Source organism: Populus nigra, chromosome 13 (genome assembly GCF_951802175.1).
Source record: "Populus nigra chromosome 13, ddPopNigr1.1, whole genome shotgun sequence".
In the NCBI taxonomy this organism is placed as follows: Eukaryota; Viridiplantae; Streptophyta; class Magnoliopsida; order Malpighiales; family Salicaceae; genus Populus; species Populus nigra.
Genome location: NC_084864.1, coordinates 8,701,166 through 8,721,049, shown reverse-complemented (window position 1 = coordinate 8,721,049; position 19,884 = coordinate 8,701,166). Strand labels below are relative to the sequence as shown.

The 19,884-nt window shown below is 30.7% G+C and overlaps 2 protein-coding genes across 2 annotated transcripts; one reads left to right on the top strand and one right to left on the bottom strand.

Moving 5' to 3' along the window:
- Positions 1-3,386: 3,386 nt before the first annotated feature.
- Positions 3,387-4,487, bottom strand: LOC133671017 (thaumatin-like protein). The gene is made up of 2 exons (XM_062091632.1): positions 4,359-4,487; positions 3,387-4,209 (listed from the first exon to the last, which is right to left on the bottom strand). The coding sequence occupies exons 1-2, from the start codon at positions 4,423-4,425 to the stop codon at positions 3,494-3,496; spliced, it is 783 nt and encodes a 260-aa protein (XP_061947616.1). The 5' UTR covers positions 4,426-4,487; the 3' UTR covers positions 3,387-3,493.
- Positions 4,488-13,428: 8,941 nt separating this feature from the next.
- Positions 13,429-16,218, top strand: LOC133671100 (serine/threonine-protein kinase D6PKL2). The gene is made up of 2 exons (XM_062091742.1): positions 13,429-14,370; positions 14,732-16,218. Exons 1-2 carry the CDS (start codon positions 13,718-13,720, stop codon positions 15,603-15,605), a joined length of 1,527 nt encoding a protein of 508 aa, XP_061947726.1. The 5' UTR covers positions 13,429-13,717; the 3' UTR covers positions 15,606-16,218.
- Positions 16,219-19,884: the final 3,666 nt, after the last annotated feature.

Genomic DNA, 19,884 nt, shown 5'->3' with positions numbered 1-19,884 from the left:
TAATTCAGATTTTTTTTTCTTCATTAGTTTTTTTTATTTCTGTTGGTTTTTTTCTTTTTAATTAATTTATTTGATTATTATACTTTTATAACACGACCTTGCAGTCAGACCCACATCCAAGGATATTGGGTCTGATATTACAGTCAGACCCACTTAAACTTTAGATCATGCAGGTTTCATGTTATTATTAATATTATAAATATTACTCTTGGGTCAGGCGTTATAGTCAAACCCAAGACTCTTGAGTATAGTTTTACAAAAAGACCTAGTACTTTTAGATCTTAGTTTTTTATATATTTTTTATGCAAAAAAAAATTTGACTTTATAATTGAATAACTAAAATAAAAACTATCAAGTTGTGTGACTCTTTATTTAAAGTTTGATGCTAACATAACAAATATCTACTAATAATAAATAACTTGTGAATAAAAACATAAAATAATTTGAATAATTAACGTTATAAGTAAATAAATTTAAGAGAAAAGACAGAAAATATATATGGTAAGGATGATTTGTATTTTCCCTTAGGTATAAACAACTCTTTACTTAAATTTCTACAACTATTTGTAGTATTTTAGAATTTTTAATTTCTTTAATGATCTGGCTCTATTTTCTATTAATTCTAGAGATCCCATTTTTATACTGGGTGTGAAAATTCAAATGTTAAAGCCTTCAGAATACCCAGAATATTATTTCTAGTACCAATGATGACCTAATAAATAAGAAATTATGCTTACTTCTATGTTATTAACATTATTTCTTCATTCTTCAACAAATTAACATGATCTCCTATTAGTTAAAACCAGTCGGTGTACCTTGTGATATCGTAGGGGTACTTTTCAAAAAAAAAAATTTTAATTCAATAAAAATTAAAATAAATACTTTATTTTCATTAAATATTCATAAGTAATTTTAAAAAAACAATTTTACTATTTAGGTTAATATATAATCGTACATAAAATAATTACTAATATTACCCTAAAAAGCTCTAACATATCTTGTTTAAAAATTATGATATATTTAAATAATTTTTAAATATAAATAATGTTATTTAAAACTAACATTATTTTGAAATAAAAAGTACAAAATAAATAAATAAAAACTAAAAGACTACTTAAAAAAGGGCATGCACACTTATCCTTTGAAGAAAGGCCCACATGTTTGTCCTGATAGAAAAATCTCAAGCACGCAAGTAACTTTTTTTTTAACAAAATAAGTGCACATCATATCATTTACCTAGATAGTGATTACAACCACGTGGTTAAAAAATTAAGATTCAAGTTATTAAATATTTAAAATATAAATTTTAATTTTTTTTCATTTAATTCTTTTAAAAAACATTATAGAAACTTTAATAAAATTATTTTCAACTCCAAAATACTTATTATAGGGTTTATAAATAAAACATTAAATAGATAAAAAAAATATTTATTATAGAGTTTATAAATAAAACATTAAATAGATAAAAAAAAAAAAACCCTTCAAATTCAAATTTACTTTTATGAGCATGGTTAAAGGTCAAAACCACATACATCAAGCTCTCCTTTTTAAGAAAAACTCATTAACATTAAGACTAATCTTTTTTATGACTCTAATATTGCCAACCTAAAGCTTTTTCTTTCCTTTTTTTTTTTCATTGATTTTTTCACTCTTTTCCCAACTTATAAGAACATTGATTATGAAAATTTAAAAAAAATATAAGGATCAAAATGTTTCTTTTTTAGTGGTCCAAACAAAAAAATAACTAAAACTACATGAACCAAATGTGAAAAACTTCTACAAAGTAAAGGTCAAAAAGTATTGATTAAAAAGAAATCAGATGTTGTTTATAAAAGAGAATGAACAATGAAATCCCATCCTGTTTTAGTTAAGGGATTTCATTTTTCAAATAATAGTTAAATGCAATCTTGTTTTAGTATAAGCTACTAGATTATTTGTCCATGCTACAATGTGGGTCAGATTATTATTATTTTTAAATAGTTGAAAAAAATATTTAGGAATTGCTAAAATGTTTTCAAAAAGTAAAAAAATTTAAAATGTATAGATATCGATCTAATGTGACACGGTTAACTTGACAAGTTCAAAGGTAACATGGACAACTGGAAAAAAACATAGTTTGACTAAAAAAATTCAATACAATATCTGTTTTTAAATAATATAAAACCTGAGTTAACCCCCCAAACTTGGATCATGAGACTGAGATAACCCAATAGAATACAAATCAAAACAAATTATGGAGTTCAACAATCAATACAACATTGAATGATGAATTTGAAAAAAAAATCAATTTAAAAAGGATAAAACTATTATGAAGTTTATTTCTTAATCAACCCAGGTGGTGAAGGATGAAATTGAAAAAACATCAATTACAAAAAATAACTCTAAAAAATACTCGAGTCAATTAAGTTAACTCTCAAAACTCGTGACTCGGGTTATGAGAATGAAATAACCTCATACAAAGTAAACCGAAATATATTATGGAAGTCAACCCCCACTAAATTTAATGTTAAAGAATAAAATTAAAAAAAAATCAAATTACTATTCTGGGAGATTTCCTGTCCTTGGATAATGTAATATGTAATTAGTTATAATAATCATGTTACAAGCCTATAAAAATAAATATTGAGTGGATTGTAGTCAATAGCAAAAGATATAATCAATTATAGTCAATTACCACTTCATAAACTCCAATAAATGCCATATCAGCATATTCAACCAATAAAAAATATAAAAAAATAGTTAAAATGCAATATTGTTGCTTGCAATTAATGAGAATTAATAGAATGAATATAGAAACTATTCCGTTTTCAAGATATTAACTACAAAAATTGTATCTTCTAATTAATGTATATAATTACTTGAAATAAAATAAAAATAAATGAATTAAACAATCTTCTACTTTAAAATACTTTATTTTTTTAATATTATTTTTAAGGACGGACTAAAATGATGCTTTGATTTTCTTTATATATATAGTTGATCATGGGAGGTTTGAATCTAATTAGACTAGTTTGATCAAATCAATTGGTTTTTTTTATCAAATTTTCTGGGTTGATTGTCTTAACTTCTTGGTTGGGTAAATTTTAAACCTAATTTGCATTAGGTTTTAATTTATATAGTTTTTGGATATTTTACATTACTTTTAACTTAATTTTTTAATGGATATTCTACATGACCTTTCACTGTATAATACAATTTATTCAATGCTTAATGCAATTGATTTTATCTAATGTCATTTTAATACAATTGGATTATAAGTCTATGGAATGTATCTAATTTATTGATTTAACCATCATTTTCTAATTTATTGGTTTTATTTTATATTATTAATGAAAAATGATAAGAAAATGATCTAAACAAGTGGGAATAAAAATCAAGCATAAATCAAATAAATGGAACACCCGTATATATGTGCGCGGATAACACTAGTTAATTATTGAATCAAAGTAACAAAGGATCAATACATCAATTGGGTGTAATTATGCACACAATTTTATATCGAAGAGCGGTCTCCTCCCCATGACGAAGGGCAGAAGGTGACAATATACTCTTTGGATGCACAGTTCACCAGCGGTGCAGGCGAATCAAAAGCATAGCTATAATAATAAGGGCATGCATCTTTAAACATCTTCGAGTACACGCTTGGCTTGCATTTCTCAGGGCTTCCATATTCATTACTGCAGCAAAATGAGTCAAGATTGAAAGCCAAGCAAGCGCTTTTGCACGCCACAATTTCCCCATTTTTGTTGAGGACCTGGAGCTCCATCGGGCACGAATTTTTCAAATTTTTTGAGCACCCTCCGATGGTACATTTAGATGAGATTTGCTTCGTTGTTACCGAAACAGGAAGGTTATATCCATCAACCAAGCTCACATCATAAAAATTTGGCTTGGTTCCATCTGCTTGGAGTGATATTTGCATAAGTGTAACTGGAGGTGTGCCTATTAGACCATTACATGCTAGACGCCCATCGCAATCACCAGTTTCACAGGCAGGTTGCCCATTGGAGGTGAAATTGCAGCCAGTTCGAGCCCAAATTCGGCCTTTCCAATCCCATGGAGCGTAGATGCGTTGAGTTTCACCGGAGGTGAGATGGAATCCACCGTCGGCAATCACTGGATGGCCTGTGTTGGGGGCTGTCGCCGGCCATATGGCAAAGGGGCACTTGTTGTGAACATAAAATGCAACTTGGTGTCCTAATGATCGCCCTGCAATAGTAGCTAGCAATTAGACTCTTATTACAACATTCACGCAAACTCATTACGTATATGGCCACTCATGTTTAGTGCTAAATGCATGTAAGAAACAATATTACTATGAATAAAAAAACAGCAATGCCATCATTGTGATGAATTACCTGATAACAACGAATGGCATATCAAGAAGAGAAAGAAACCATAAGTATTCCACTTTGGCAACTTCATTTTTAATGCAATTGATGAAGGGAAAAGGTTGTAGAAATACTATTTATAGTTCAAGAACTAAGAATTTGATACGGGACCGGCCCTCCCTGCTTCTTCAATTGTACTCCAAGTTATTGATGGAAAACAAACTTTAGAGACAAGAAAGTGATATGTCTGTGATTTTTTTATTATCAATTATCCTCCCTTGAAAGCAAACCAAAGCAAGTATTAGTTAAGTGAGAGTTAGAAGCAGACATCTGTAAAAAAAGTTCAAACACTAAACAATGCGTACTTGCGAGTGGAGAATCATCCCCATGGACCATGCGTAGAACATTTTACATTAATTAATCACTCTTGTTGTACTTGTGAATAATACCTGGATGTTTTGTTTTTTTTTTCCCCTCATGTTTTCGAACTGGTAGAAGGATTTTGGCTTTGGAGAGAGCTCTGTTCTTTTTTTTCTCTTCTCCTTCACTTTCCCTCTTTCTTGTTGTGACCCACCACGAAACACCCACCCATAAAACGCGACACCACCCCTCCCTCTTTCTTCATAGCAAAAAAAGACGAACTCTATCTCCTCTCACCTGCGACCCTTTCTTGGATTTCAGCTGCCACCACCACTTAAATTCAACACTTGGAGGAATATTACACCCGTTTTCTTAATCAATTTCAAAGGGTTTGTTATAATTTGCTATTTATTGATTTTAATTATTTTAGGGTTTGGAATTAAGAATTATGGATTTTTTAATTAGGTTTAAATTATGTTAATTCGTTATAAAATACATTAATTCAAGTTGTTAATTTTGTTATTTATGATGATTTTGGGTTGTTGTCAATTCCGAATTAGATTTAGGGTTAGAATTTTTTAGGTTAAATATGAGATTTAATTGAATTAGGTATAAAATATGATGATTAACTTTGAAATATGTTGGACTTGACATTGCGACAAACCCATAAAAACAAATACTTTTTTGTTTGAAAATGGAGTAATAATAAAAGAAGAAGTTGTCACCTAATATTATGGTAACTAAAAAACACTAATTGGTTTATAAAGTTTTTAGATAAATGACTGGTTATGCTAAAGGGAATATATTACTACCCTAAAACATCCTACTTAAGATATGTTGCATTGCAATTTATATTTATTCCTAATAGTTTGTTGTGTCTAATCTACCAATGATCTTTTACATGGGTCCACTATGATGAGTTGGACCCGAGGTATGTTTTATTATGTCTATCCGTTCTAAAATTCTGGTTATTTTTGTTACTCCCAATTTATTTAGTGAATTGACATTTTTATGATCGTTTACTCCATTTCTTGACTTGTGACTATAAATATTTTATCAAGACATGTCGGTGAATAACTGAATGAGCTTTTATTGAGCTCGTTGAACCTAACCTAGATCCTAAGAGGAGGTGTTCCTAAATATTTTGTTTATGCATGTTGGTAGGATAATGATTTACTATATGATGGAAAAATGTATCGAGAGGGTATTGTTGAGGCATCGTTTAACTCATTGTTTCACATTCATGTTTAAAAAACATAAGTTTTGAAAGCAAAGCCTCAACTAATAAAAATAAACAAATTAATTAAATTTTTTATATATAAAAATGCTCAGACCGTAATTTTTTTGAAAACACATTCATATACCAAATGCATCATGTTGAAAATTAAACACAAGAAAATTCAAATGTTTGCATACAAATTTTATAAGTCACAAAGAAATATTGAGACATTAAAAATTCACACCAAGACCAAACCATTATGTCTCGGATAAACCTTTTGCAACCCAATCCTCCTAACTCCTTTGCGGGATATTGATTTTCATCTTTACTCAACCTCAAAAATAAATTACTTGGTGGCATCATACCCTTGAGGTTATCAAACAACGGGAATGAACCCATAATACTTCAAATATTTGACAATCGTGAAAATTTGCAATCAATTTGAATCAACAAACACTTCATCATAATATAGGAAGCATGTTACTTCAATTATTATATAGGAAGTAGTTTTCAATGTTTTGTGCCACCAAGGAATTCAGGCTTGGATATGAAAAAATTCAAGCTTTTTTACCAGGAAATTTTGTTGTGCTTTTCAGCTAGTGGTGATCAGTATTTAGAGTTAAGGAGTGGTAGAAAATAATGATTTGGTGGTCAAGAAAGAAGAGGAATACCTGGGTTTTAATCTAGGATAACAATCATAAAAGAAAGATGAAGATACAAAAATTATAAAGGGTGTTTTAGATATTAAATCAATTATAATAGCAAACTTGTAACATTTCAAAACTTCAAAACTTTTTGTTGATTGAGTTCAATGGTAATTAACTTTGTCATACATATACGGCATCACGGATCATCCTCCTGAATCATGATTTTAATGGTGTGGAAAGAATAAGAAACTCCTTTTTCTTTTATGGTTTAAAAGACTTGGAGTCATCACCTAATATTTTGATCTCTAAAAACCCTAATTGATCTTTAGAGTCTGAATAAGAAAACTAGTTGTGTAGAGGGAGGACACTATCACTCTTATTACACCCTATTTAAGAAAAGTTGTATTACTCATTTTTCTTATTATTAAGGTTCCATTATGTTTTTCTAACCACCAGTATATTTATTGGTTAAAACACGTCTATTCCAGTAGAGTGGATTATAGCTTTATGGGTCAAGCCTAGCTAGTCTAGAGTCAAAACATATTTTCTTATATTTATTTCTTTTAATAATGAGAATATATTTTACATATGAGTTCATAATCCCTGATATTAAAAATAAACAAATTGATTTTTTTTGTGTTTTTGAAATTTAGAACAAGTCTTCATGGATATAATAAAATTTTTTATTAAATCTATGATGTAAGCAAAAAATAAATATCTCTTCTTCCATATTTTTTGTATTTTCTTCATTAAAAATGAAAACATGATGTTTTTGGAGAAACTTGGCAATATGCAATTTAAAACATAAATATGTTTTTGAAAGATAGAATTTTTTTTGCTTATATATATATATTATATATATATATATATATAACAAAAGAAATGGATTTATTTAATATAAGGAAAGTGCCTTACGTATAAGTTCGCAATCTCAAATATTAAATATGAAAGGATAAAAATGATGTGGAAGATCCAAAATTAATTGCAAAATGATTCGTTAAAAATCTGAAATTGAATTAAGATTTAACTAAGGTTGTGTTTAGCAAAACAAGAAAAAAAAAATATAAGGTTAAAACAAAAATATTAAGATATTTTTTCTTTGGTAAATTTTCATCTTGCTAAATACGATCTTAAGCCTTGAAAGGCTTAGCCCAGCCATATAGACTAGACTTACCAGCTTGGCCCAAGGACTAAAAACATATCCCACACTTAGCAAAGAAAAATCAAAGATTAAAAGGCATGTATTGGTTAAGTCCTCTAAAAAACATGAAGAAGATGGATGAACCTCAGAAATCTAATTAAAGATAAAGATTAGATTAAACCAAATCAAGGACAAAAAGAGATTGAATCTGATAATGATATATCAAATGGGAAAAATAAGCCATAAATTGCATGAATCATACTTGATAGTCCTAATCCAAAACTCGGATATTTAAAGTTACCAAGGATTGATTGATCTAAATCAAACCTTAAATGGGTGAATCAAAAGCAAAAAACAATCGTTAATAGGTTAATGCTTTGATTGAAACCTATGATAGGCTAAAATATTAGTTTGTAAAAAATTGAATATGACAACCTTTGAACATTTAACCAAAACCCAAACAAAAACCTAGAAAATCCTATAATCAGCCTTTAACCCAGAAAATAACCAAAACTCTAGTATAATAGCCCAAACCCAGCAACTCTAACTCAAACATGCCCATCATAACTTACTTGAACCATCAAAGTACTTGAGAAGAAAAATAATACAACAATTAAACCAAATCAATCCATAAGATTTCAAAAATGCATTTCTTCAAATATTGATTTTAACATATGTTTTCAATCAACCTTATCATGAACATAACTTGACCGGCCCTATATGAAATCGAAAATAGATCTAGTGACTAATCTAAGTATCAAAACATTCTTTCTTGTTATTTAAACAAGCTATCATCATCATATTAGTAGTCATAAACATCAAACCATACATCCAATACCATCTTGAACTTACTTTTCAAAACAATGCATATTCCTTTACAATATAATTTGCTATGTAAAAAAATACATACAAGCCTCTAAATTAACAATTAATCACCACAGATGAATAATAAACTTTCAAATAAGAATTTCAAAGGGATTAAAAGAGAGGTGTGCTTATTGAGCTACACCATCTCGTCGAATGAAAATGCATATCTTATAACCGTAATGCTCTCTTTTTTCTAGTATTTCTTGCCTTTTTCTTCTTGTTCCTAACTCCTAATCAATATTTGGTTTGTTTGCTCCTCTTCTTTTCTTCTTCTTTATTTTCTCCAACTTTTTTCACACTATTTTATTAGCATTTCTTTCTTAATCACCTATGGAATTTATCACTTGATTCTCTCTGAAACTTCTCTTGATTTTTCTTCCCCTTGTATCTGTGAAAAGACCCTTTTTATAGGTTGAAACAAAACCTGAGAGGTTATAAAACCATGTTGGTTTTCCAATGGTAGATGATTATAGAAGACTCTCCCTTTATTTGTCTTCTATAACCTTCCCTCAAAAGTTGTGGTTCCTGGTTTCTTTTTGTCACTTTATGAACTAAATCATTGTAAGAGAAAGCAGCCTTAAAGTTAGCTCTTTCATGAGTGATTCTCTTTTTTAGTCTAGGTTGTGGGCAATGTACTTTTGGCAAATTCATCATATAAATTAGGACATCAACATACCATTAGAGAACCTGAAATATGTAGAGGAGATGCATATCTATCATTGAGAATAAACCACGTTTGATTCGAAGGTTTAGAACTTCACATTCATTTATTGGAAGATTGATCCTCAATCTGTTTAAAAATATCAATACAAGATAGGCTGAATGGGAATATGAAATTGCCAAGTTCTTGGAGCCAAATAAGGTATAAGTATTTGATAAGATAGTTGATCTTTGTAAAGAAAATGTTTCTCAGACATTTAATACCAATTGACCCTTAAGGTGGTTGGAGATGCAATATTCATTCATCTAAATATGGTTTCTTGATCAACCTTTTTAGCTAAAGAAAAAGGAAAGGAAGAACAATGACTAAACGACACGTCACCTTTTCTTTTCATTAAAGTTTGAATGACATATCGTTTGTTCTAAACCCTAAAAAGTAGGGTTTTTAATTAACCTGAAAACTTTTCACTTCATGCAATCGCATCATTGAAAATATTGATTAGAATCCTTTAATTCACATACCTTTTACAAATTAGTCATTGGTTTTTAAATTATACAATTTCATCCACAATTGATCCTTTAAACTTCTTCTTTTTTAATTAAGACCATGATTGCACCAATTATGATTTTTAAAGCTTTAATTGGATTTTTGATCTTTCAAACTATGCCTCCAAACTTAATATTTTTTCAATTAAATCCTTAATTAAGTCAATTAAACTATTTAAAAGTTAAATTAATCCCTTAAACTTAATTAATTTTTCTAATTTGGCCAAATCAACTTTTAAACTTAATTTGCTTCAATTAAGTTCTTAATTAAGTTAATTCAACCTGTCAAAAGTTTAATTAAGCCCCTTAAATTTAATTAATTCTTTTAATTTTGGCCAAATCAACTTTCAAACTTGATTTTGCTTCAATTAAATCCTTAATAAAGTCAATTCAACCCATTAAAAGTTTAATTAAACCCTTAAACTTAATTAATTCTTCTAATTTTGGCAAAATCAACTTTCAAACTTAATTTTGCTTCAATTAAGTCCTTAATTAAATTAATTAAACCCATTAAAAGTTTAATTAAGATCTTGAACTTAATTCACTCTTTCAATTTTGTCCAAATCGACTTTAAAACCTATTTTTGCTTCAATTAAGTCCTTAATAAAGTCAATTAAACACATTAAAAGTATAATTGAGCCCTTGAACTTAATTATTTCTTCTAATCTTGGCTTAATTATCTTTCAAACTTAATTTTTCTTCAAATAGGCTCTCCAATGTTGCAGTTGAGTTGCCAACCTTTGCCATTTGATCCAATTTGGTCCTATTACTTTCAATTTATGCGATTAAATCCCTCTTCTGCCTATCTCATCAATAATATCTCAATCTGACTATTATTTTAGCGTCTTGACCTATTGTAGCTCAAAAGCTATCTATTTTCAGATTTTGAATTTATGATTTTTTTATTTTTTTGAATATTTCAAAAAAAATTACATAAAAGAATTTTGAGGAACCCAAAATTGGATTATACTGTTATAGTGAACTTAATATACAAAATGTTATCAACTATATGGTCTCTAGTATGTAAAATGTAATTTTTTAAATGTTGGAGAGAAAAATGTTACCATGCTCAAGCCTTAAAAGGTTTTAGTTAACTTTTTTTAAAATATAATTTTAAAAATAGTTTTTATAATTCCCACATTATTCTCATTAAAAATTAACTCATAATTTATTTTTCAAAAAGAAAAACAATTCAAAAGAAAATAACTTTGATATGAATATTTTGTTTTTGAAGATCATATTTAAAATATGATATCTACTTATAAAGATTAGCCATGAATATATTACAGCTAACTTGGTAATTTATTAATTTATTTCATTAGATGTCATCTGCACAAATTAATAATCTATATCTTATTAGTTATACAATCATATGTTATTTTATTAATTATAAAAGATATAATAAATTAAAATATCAACAAATTAATTATGGATTTTTCTAACGTGTGCCCTAACGGCACACATTACTTGATGGAATTGGAGAGTTTCACTTACATAAGTAAAACTCTCCAAATCAATGAATTAATCTGTGTTCTTAGAATACACTCAAGATAAAATATTATATTATTTGAAAAACAAAACTTAATGTAAATTAATGAAATATATGGGATTAGATTTTTTACTAAGAGATTATAAAAGTTTAACTTCGTACTTGATTTTTTTAAGAAAAGTTTTTAGAACACATGTTTAGAAATATGTTTAGGTTAATTTAAAAACTTAACAGATTCTCTTATTGCTAGGTTCAAATACATTTATACATTTTTTATTGAGTTTTGCCGGGTCAATTTTCTTATAGGTTTTTATTTAGACTCGGTCTAGTTTCATGTCCGGGTCGATCTAATCCTGAGTCGACCCACCAGGTCAGACTGGATTTCAAAACTATGATTTCTAGACTTTGCAAGCTATTTTTTGGTGTTAAAATTATAACTATTAATATTTAATATTTAAAAGAAAGATCTAATTAAAGAGAGAATAAAAACATGAAAGATAAAATCATATCATAATTTATAAATAAAAAAACAAAAATATGAAAATTTATCTTTAATTTATGCTTTTTTTTCTCATGTTTGTCGTTCTCCTAATATTACAAATATTAATACCTTAGAATTTAAGTATTATAAAATTTCTCAGTATTGTATTTCATATAATGTGCATGTAATTGTTCGGGTCACATTTCAAAATAATTTTTTAAATTATCACGGAAATCGAAAAAACAAAGATTTAGATCACCATTACAGGGAAAAAAATATTCAGTGCCTCCTCATAAATGTCCATGTGGCATCTCTGATCTGTCTCAGCATCTCCTCCTGCCAGCTTCAAAACTTTTATTCCGGGAATATCCCAATGGAATCTAAAAATCTTCTTCTCATTAAATTATTACACCCAAAAAGCTACGCTATGAGTATCCTTTACGAATTATGCATGTTAATTATTAAACAAAAAAATTAAAGAGAAGAGAATTTTATTATATTTTTCCTTCTAAAACATTATTTATTGGAATAATTTTTTTTCTTTTGATTTATTTTTTTAATTTTAATTATATTTTTCAACATTAATTTAATAAAGGATTATACTTTATAATTTTTTTAATTTATATTTTTAATTTATTTTAATCTCATGATCTAGACTACAAGTTTAAGGATGGACTCGGTTGACTCTATGTTTTTTTTTCTTTTTCTTATTAACTTCTTTTTCAAACTTTTTCTTTAACATTGGGTTGATTGGAAAATAAACTCTATGATTTGTTTTAGTTTATTTTTTATGATGTTATATTCATTTTATGATTAGGATAACAAGTTTGATTCGAGTCGTTTTTTATGTTCTATTTTAATTGAATTTATTTTCAATTTTATCTTTTAATAATGGGTTAAATTAAAAATTAAGCTTCATAATTTGTTTTAATTATTTTTTCTATTAGGTTATCCTGGTCTCATGACCATTGTTGCGTGTATGACAGGTTGATTCAGGTTATTTTTTATCTTTTTTTAATTTTATTATTTAACACCGAGCTTATTAGAAATTAAATTTCATAATTTATTTTAATTTATTTTCTATGAAGTTATTATAATTTCATGACTTAACATGCAAATTAACAGGTTAACTCAAGCTCATTCGAAATAATCTAACATGTTTCATTCTTAATATTTATATATAAAAAACTCATCTTAAATATTTATTTTATGTCAATTTATGCTTTTATTAGTCAAGTTATTTTTAGACCCGTCAAATCAAATGAGTTGCATTAAATTAATCCCCATGTGATTTAAGTTTTTTTTTTCCTTCAAGACAAAAAACTAGCAACTATTAAACATATTTTTTACATTAAAAAAATAATATGACCATTAGCTGCCAAATATTTTATGGTGTTTTAGCTCATTGAAAAATTATTTATGGTAATTATTCCCAAAACATTTTTTAAATTAAAATGGAATCAGAAAGGCATGATACTGTAGCATTGTCACTTGTGAATCCACAACTCATAGTTGTGCGCCATAATCAATGTAACGGTATTGGCCGAGGCCTGGTTTTTACGATAAGAGTTTGTTAATAAAAAAAAAAGAGTGTGTGTGTGTGTGTGTGTGTGTAATGTATTTAATTAGTACTGGTTTAGTTTATAGAAAATCTGAAAGTCTTTTGTCCTCCTCGTGAAGTGGGACGGACTCTCTCTGAGAGTTACAGCAATCAAGACATGTTACAGCTTGGAGACAAAAACAAGCAGTGTGTGATAGAAGCGAGAAACATTGGGTCTCTCATTGCTAGAATTCAAATTTGAATGCTGCTGTTTTAACTATCCATCTGTGTTTTAAGTTGAGCCCGCGTCTCCCTCTCTCTCGCTCCCTTTGACCACCTCGGTCACTCCCCAACACCAATTTGACTGACCATCCATTTTTAATCATCAGTCCAAGCCCCTTTCTTTCCTCTTCTTGCTATCGCATTCCCTCAAATCATGGACAAACATACAACACAAAAGATGGGAACGTTTGATGCTGAGGCTGAGACTGTGATTACTAGCAGCTTTCAGGATCTCAGTTTCACTAACAGCACTGTTAGTATCGGCTTGTGTAGTTCCGTCTCTGATAATAGTGTTAGTAATAGCAGCAATGTGAGCAATGGTACTGCTGCTAGTGAATCCAAAGAGAGTGAAAAGGCTAGTTTGATTTTTGACCCAAATGAGGCTAGCTTCAGGAGCTCCTACCCTTCGAAACCCCACAAGGGAAATGACTTTAGATGGGATGCTGTACAGTGTGTAAAGGGTAAAGATGGGGATATGGGGATGGGTTTGGGTCATTTTAGGTTATTGAAGAAACTTGGTGTCGGGGATATAGGGAGTGTATATTTGGCTGAGTTGAGAGGGATGGGTTGCTTGTTTGCAATGAAGGTAATGGATAAAGGAATGTTAGCTGGGAGGAAGAAGTTGTTGAGAGCTCGAACTGAGAGAGAGATTTTAGGTTTGTTGGATCATCCATTTTTACCAACCCTTTATTCGCATTTCGAGACCGATAAGTTTTCTTGTTTGTTAATGGAGTTTTGCAGTGGTGGGGATCTTCATATACTAAGACAGCGACAACCTGGCAAGCATTTTAGCGAGCAGGCAGCAAGGTTAGTGTGTGCTTGTTAATATCTTTTGGTTTGTGATTCTTCTTTGTTTCGCTCTCATTCTGGTTTAATTACTTTGACATTAATGTAATACTGCTAAATAACTAGGGGGAAGTGTCAGAAAGGCAGTTATCTTGAGCAGATATGCATTTTGTTGTATGTTTTTGTAAGATTGATCACAATTAAGGTTTTTGCTAATGCTATGAACACCGAGATTGAGTAAAGGCTTGGGAATGAATTTTCAGAAATTAGTTATCATAACCGACGGCATTGTTCTTTCGCTTCAGGATAGCCTCGGAATTTTATTTTATGCACGATGAACAAATTTAAGATTGTTCTCCAATAATTATTTGTTTGTATACAGGTTTTATGCTTCGGAAGTGCTTCTTGCTTTAGAGTACTTGCACATGATGGGCGTTGTATATAGAGATTTGAAGCCTGAAAATGTGTTGGTGAGGGAGGATGGCCATATTATGCTTTCGGACTTTGATTTGTCATTAAGATGCTGTGTGAGTCCTACTCTTGTTCAATCTAGTACTGTGTCTTCTTGTAAGATTTCTTCATACTGTATTGAGCCATCATGTATTGATCCAGCCTGCAAGTTGCCCGTTTGTGTAGAGCCTTCTTGCTTGCAACCATCTTGCCTTAAACCTCGTTTCTTCAACCCCAAGACAGCAAAAGTTAGAAATGAAAAGCCAAACCTAGCAAATTCAAATTCACTTCCTGTACTTGTTGCAGAACCAACCACCGCTCGTTCCATGTCATTTGTCGGTACACATGAGTATTTAGCACCGGAGATAATAAGAGGAGACGGCCATGGAAGTGCTGTTGATTGGTGGACGTTCGGTATCTTCTTGTATGAATTGATACTTGGTAGGACTCCTTTTAAAGGCAATGGAAATCGAGAGACATTGTTTAATGTGGTAGGTCAGCCCCTAAAATTTCCTGAAGGATCTTCTATCAGTTTTGCGGCAAAAGATTTAATCCGTGGTCTGCTCATGAAGGACCCGCAAAAGAGATTAGGGTTCAAAAGAGGTGCTACAGAGATCAAGCAGCATCCTTTCTTTGAGACTGTTAACTGGGCTCTCATTCGCAGCACTCACCCTCCAGAAATTCCAAAACCAGTTGACCTTTTATCTTTGAATCTCGCATTCAAGTCATCCTTGGCTCCCAATGATAACAGAGCTACAGATTCTGACAGATCATCAGGTCCCTTTTTAGATTTTGAATTCTTCTAACGAGTTTTGTTCTACAAGTGGCGAGTTTACGTTATTTTTGTGTATTCATCTTCTCAATGGAATCTCATCTCCTTGGCTTCAAACCCTTGTTATCAGATTATCTGTTGTGGTTGTTACAAGTGCTGAGCGAGCAGCATTCGGGGTTCTAATATAAACTTCTGTCTTAGAACCCCCATGAAAGGTGACACTTTCCCTGGATAGTTTCATTCCCATCCTGCTGTGTAAGCTTCAGCTAGGCGATTTCTCGAGTGGGGGCCTCCAATGGTGGGCATTGAGCCTTTTCATAAGCCGCACTTTATAGCATACATAGCTGCATTGACCCAGTTACTCTCACTTTAGCTGCAGGGAGAGCTTTTGTGAAAGAGATTGAATTGGACTGTAGTAGAAAAGCTGTGGATACTTGTAGCAATGAGATCATGAGGTGTCCGCATCGTATTGATCTTTGGTTCCTTTTATTTGCTTTTTTAACTGTCTGAGTTTCTGCTTCCTTGAATTGTTATCAAGTCGGGGCTCTTCCCGATGAAGTTCTTGCTTTTCTTTTTTATATATGGAAAAGAGTTGGGGAAAGAAACAAAAAAAAAAATACATAAAAAGAGTGCTTTATTCTTTCGCAGTGAACAGTCTTTTCCTTTACAAAGTATATTCTCACTTTAATCATAGCCTTCTTTTATGGCAACTGATCATCAAATTGAGGCTTTTGGTGGTAGAATGATGCCTGACAAAGAAAAACAAATGAATCTGACAACTTTGTGCTTGCAAGTTTCTCCTGCATTATGATGCCTCCACCGCAATCTCTGTGATAGAAAACAGTATTCAGACAAATTGATCAAAGTTAACATAAAACCTCTTGACTCATACTTGGAGCCATATCCATGTTTCTGTTATTATTAATTCGTTTGGTCTTTCTGCTACTTCTATTATTACATGTCTAAAGTGCATCTATCTTTTGATTCTCGAATCAACCATACTAAAGTTTGAATCGCATGGAATAATCCATATAGTATAAGGTAGTGTATGATGTCTGATTTTCCAAAATTTATAACTTAAAAGGAAAAGATAATTTACAAAGGGGTAGAATTTCAAAGTGATTTATGTGTATAGGGCTAACCAAAAGTTATATACAATGAGGATATATAGCTCTTCTTAAATACCAATCTAGTTGTTCATCATGAAAATAGAAGAAATTGACCTATACAAGTCATCCTCGTTAGAGAATCTTTATTTAGAAGAATTTATAAAGTTAAAACTAAATAAGATAACAAAAACCGTAAATCATCAAATCCTTGATGGATATTTAATAAGAAAATCTTGCACATATAAGGAAGAAAGGATTTTGATGCGAAGCTTATGATTATTTGGTCATGTAATCCATTTGCAAACGATACAACTTCTGCTAAGATAAAAAAATCAGGTTTTGAAGCGTGACACAAAAATTACTTTGAACCTAAGCACCAATATTATTGTAATATGAAACCCCCACCCAGTGAATAGCAGCTCGTGAATGAGAAGTATAAAATGATGCCATAAAAAGAGTTCTTTTTTTATAAGTCAGATTTGTTATTTGTCCCAATAAAGAAACATATTGCATCACGCAAAACATAAATTTTATAAATTTATAGCTACTAAAAATTTCAACTTACAAATTATTATTTTTATATAAGTGTAATTGTATTAGAGGGAAAAGTTGTATAAAGATACAAAGACATATCCTAAGAGGTACATCGACTCATAATCCAAATCAAACTGACCTTAGGTAGTAGGAAAAAATCAAAAGCTAAATAAAACTCAAAAAACAACAAAAAACTATGAAACTAGTTGACCGATTCATGGAAAACTTAGAACCAGTTGACTGGTTCTGTAAAAACAGCAGACATGCTAAGTGGAACTTAAAGGACAATATGCTAGAGGTACCTCATGACTCTAAAAGATGTCGTATGTACCTAAAAATTGTTGGAATCTGGTATTTTGGTTCTAGCTCAACCAACCTGGACCCCGCACTAACAACATAATATGAATAGCAAGCTTAGTGAAAAACTCGATTATTCCTCTCATACCAAATAAAGTAAACCATGGCTGAGAGGACTAACCAAGCAAGAAGATTTAAGTTCTTCTTCCTACAGTTCATAAATGTCCACTGAAGCAAAGGTCTCCATGTCATCAAAAGCCAACTCATAACAGTCTCGCTTGTGGTAGCCCCCCAAACAGAAGCAGATAAAAGAAACTAAAAGAACATATGGTTGTGTGTCTTAATATGCGAGCCATAAAGAATACATATTGAAGAGCTAATGATATGGTAAGTATGGAGTATGTCCATAGTGTGTAGGCTACCCATAGAAGCAAGCCATATGATAAAAGAGTGTCTATAGATATGACCTGAAAACCAGAGAAGGTAATGCATAGAATCTACGGATCTTGTGTCTTTAAGAACCTCCCATGTAAAATCAATAAAAAATTCTCCCTAATGGATTCCAAATATAGTGATTTGGTAGTGCAATCTTGTGATGAAAATGCACTAAGTCCCAAATTTACGAAGCTCTTGATTACCGAAGGGAAAAGACCAAGTCCCTTCCTCAATGATATCTAAGACTTTGGCATCCCAGGGAAGCCTACCTAGGATAGCATCTTGGAAGGCAAAAGGTTACAAAACTATTGATCATTCAACAACCAATAATTTAACCATAAGGAAATAGCAATCCCATCACCAATACAAGAGACAAATCTCCTTCTACATGAATCTCTACTGAGTATAATCTTCCTCTAAGACCAAAAGAAAACTGAATGAGGCCTGACACGCCAGAAAGATTTACTACTGAGTAAGACACTATAAACCCATCCCAACCAAACTGAAGACCTCTTCGAAAGAAGTCTAGACGTGCTTAAGAATAGCTATTTTATTCCGAGTCTTAATCCTTTATATCCCCAAACCTCCCTCTTTAAGAGGATAACAAACTAAAGCTCAAGCTACCTTATCCCCTAAATATGAGAGAGAACAACCCTTTTAGAGAAAGGTAGCTAGAGTACTCTTAATCCTCTTAATAACAAAGTAGCCAAGAATAAACTTGGAATACCAGTATACCTTGATGGAAAAGAGAATGAATTTGATCAATTGAAGGCATCCAACATGAGTAAGAGAAGTTGAAGTCCACATATTAATCATAGAGAGAATTCAATCCATTAAAGGCATACGGTCATTATGTTTCAATCTAGTAGAGATTAATGGGACTTGTAGATACCTGACAGGTATGGAACCCAACCTGAAGCCTAAAAGAGTCTGTAGAAAGACACAAAGCTCATCATCGACTATTGATAAGAAAACTTGGATTTTCTTTAGATTTGTAATGAGTCCAGATAACCAAACAAATCATCCAAAGCCTTCCTCACATTCCTAACCAAGTCCATACATGTCCGATATAATATTATAAGGTCATCTGCAAAACATAAGTGAGTAATGGCAGTCTATTGACACTGCTAGTGGTATCAAAAGCTTGAGTTTTATTAAGCCTCTCTAATATGCCTTATAAACCCTTCATGGCCAAAAACAAACAAATAATGGGATAAAAGGTCACCTTGTCGAAGGCTCCTAAAAGATACGAAGAAGCCGTGACTTTCCTTATTCATGAATGTCATAACCCAATTTTTGAATTTAAAAAAAAAATTAAATAAATAATAAAAAAGAAATGAATGAAAAATAATTTGAGAATTGGGTTAAGACAACACAAATTGAAAGTTTAAGGACTAATAAAGATGGAACTATAAATTTAGAAGTCAATTTTGCTAGAAATTAAAAGAATTGATAAATTTGGGGACTTAATTGAACTTGGAATTAGTTTAATTAATAAAATCAGGGGCTTAATTGAAGAAATACTAAAGTTCGGGGCTGATTTGAGTCAAAATTACAAGAAATTAAAGTCCAAGGACCATTTTATAAATGGCATCAATATGCAGGGGTCTAATTGCAATTTATCCAGAGGTGAAATTAAAAAAAAAATTCCTGAATAAGGGACTTGATTACAAAATTTCAAAACTTCAGTGATCAAACTGCAAATGGCCATTTCCATCCTAAAATGACGTTGTTTCAAAGAAAATTGTTCACCACCTTTTTTATTCATGCACCACATCTCTGCCAGCTACCCAATGCCCCCACGATGCATCTATATTACCACCATAACGGTCCTGCAAGTTCGCTTCGTTGTCTGGGTAACCGCATGGCATGCTCTGGATATATATATATATATATATATATATATATATATATATATATATATATATAATGAGGGGT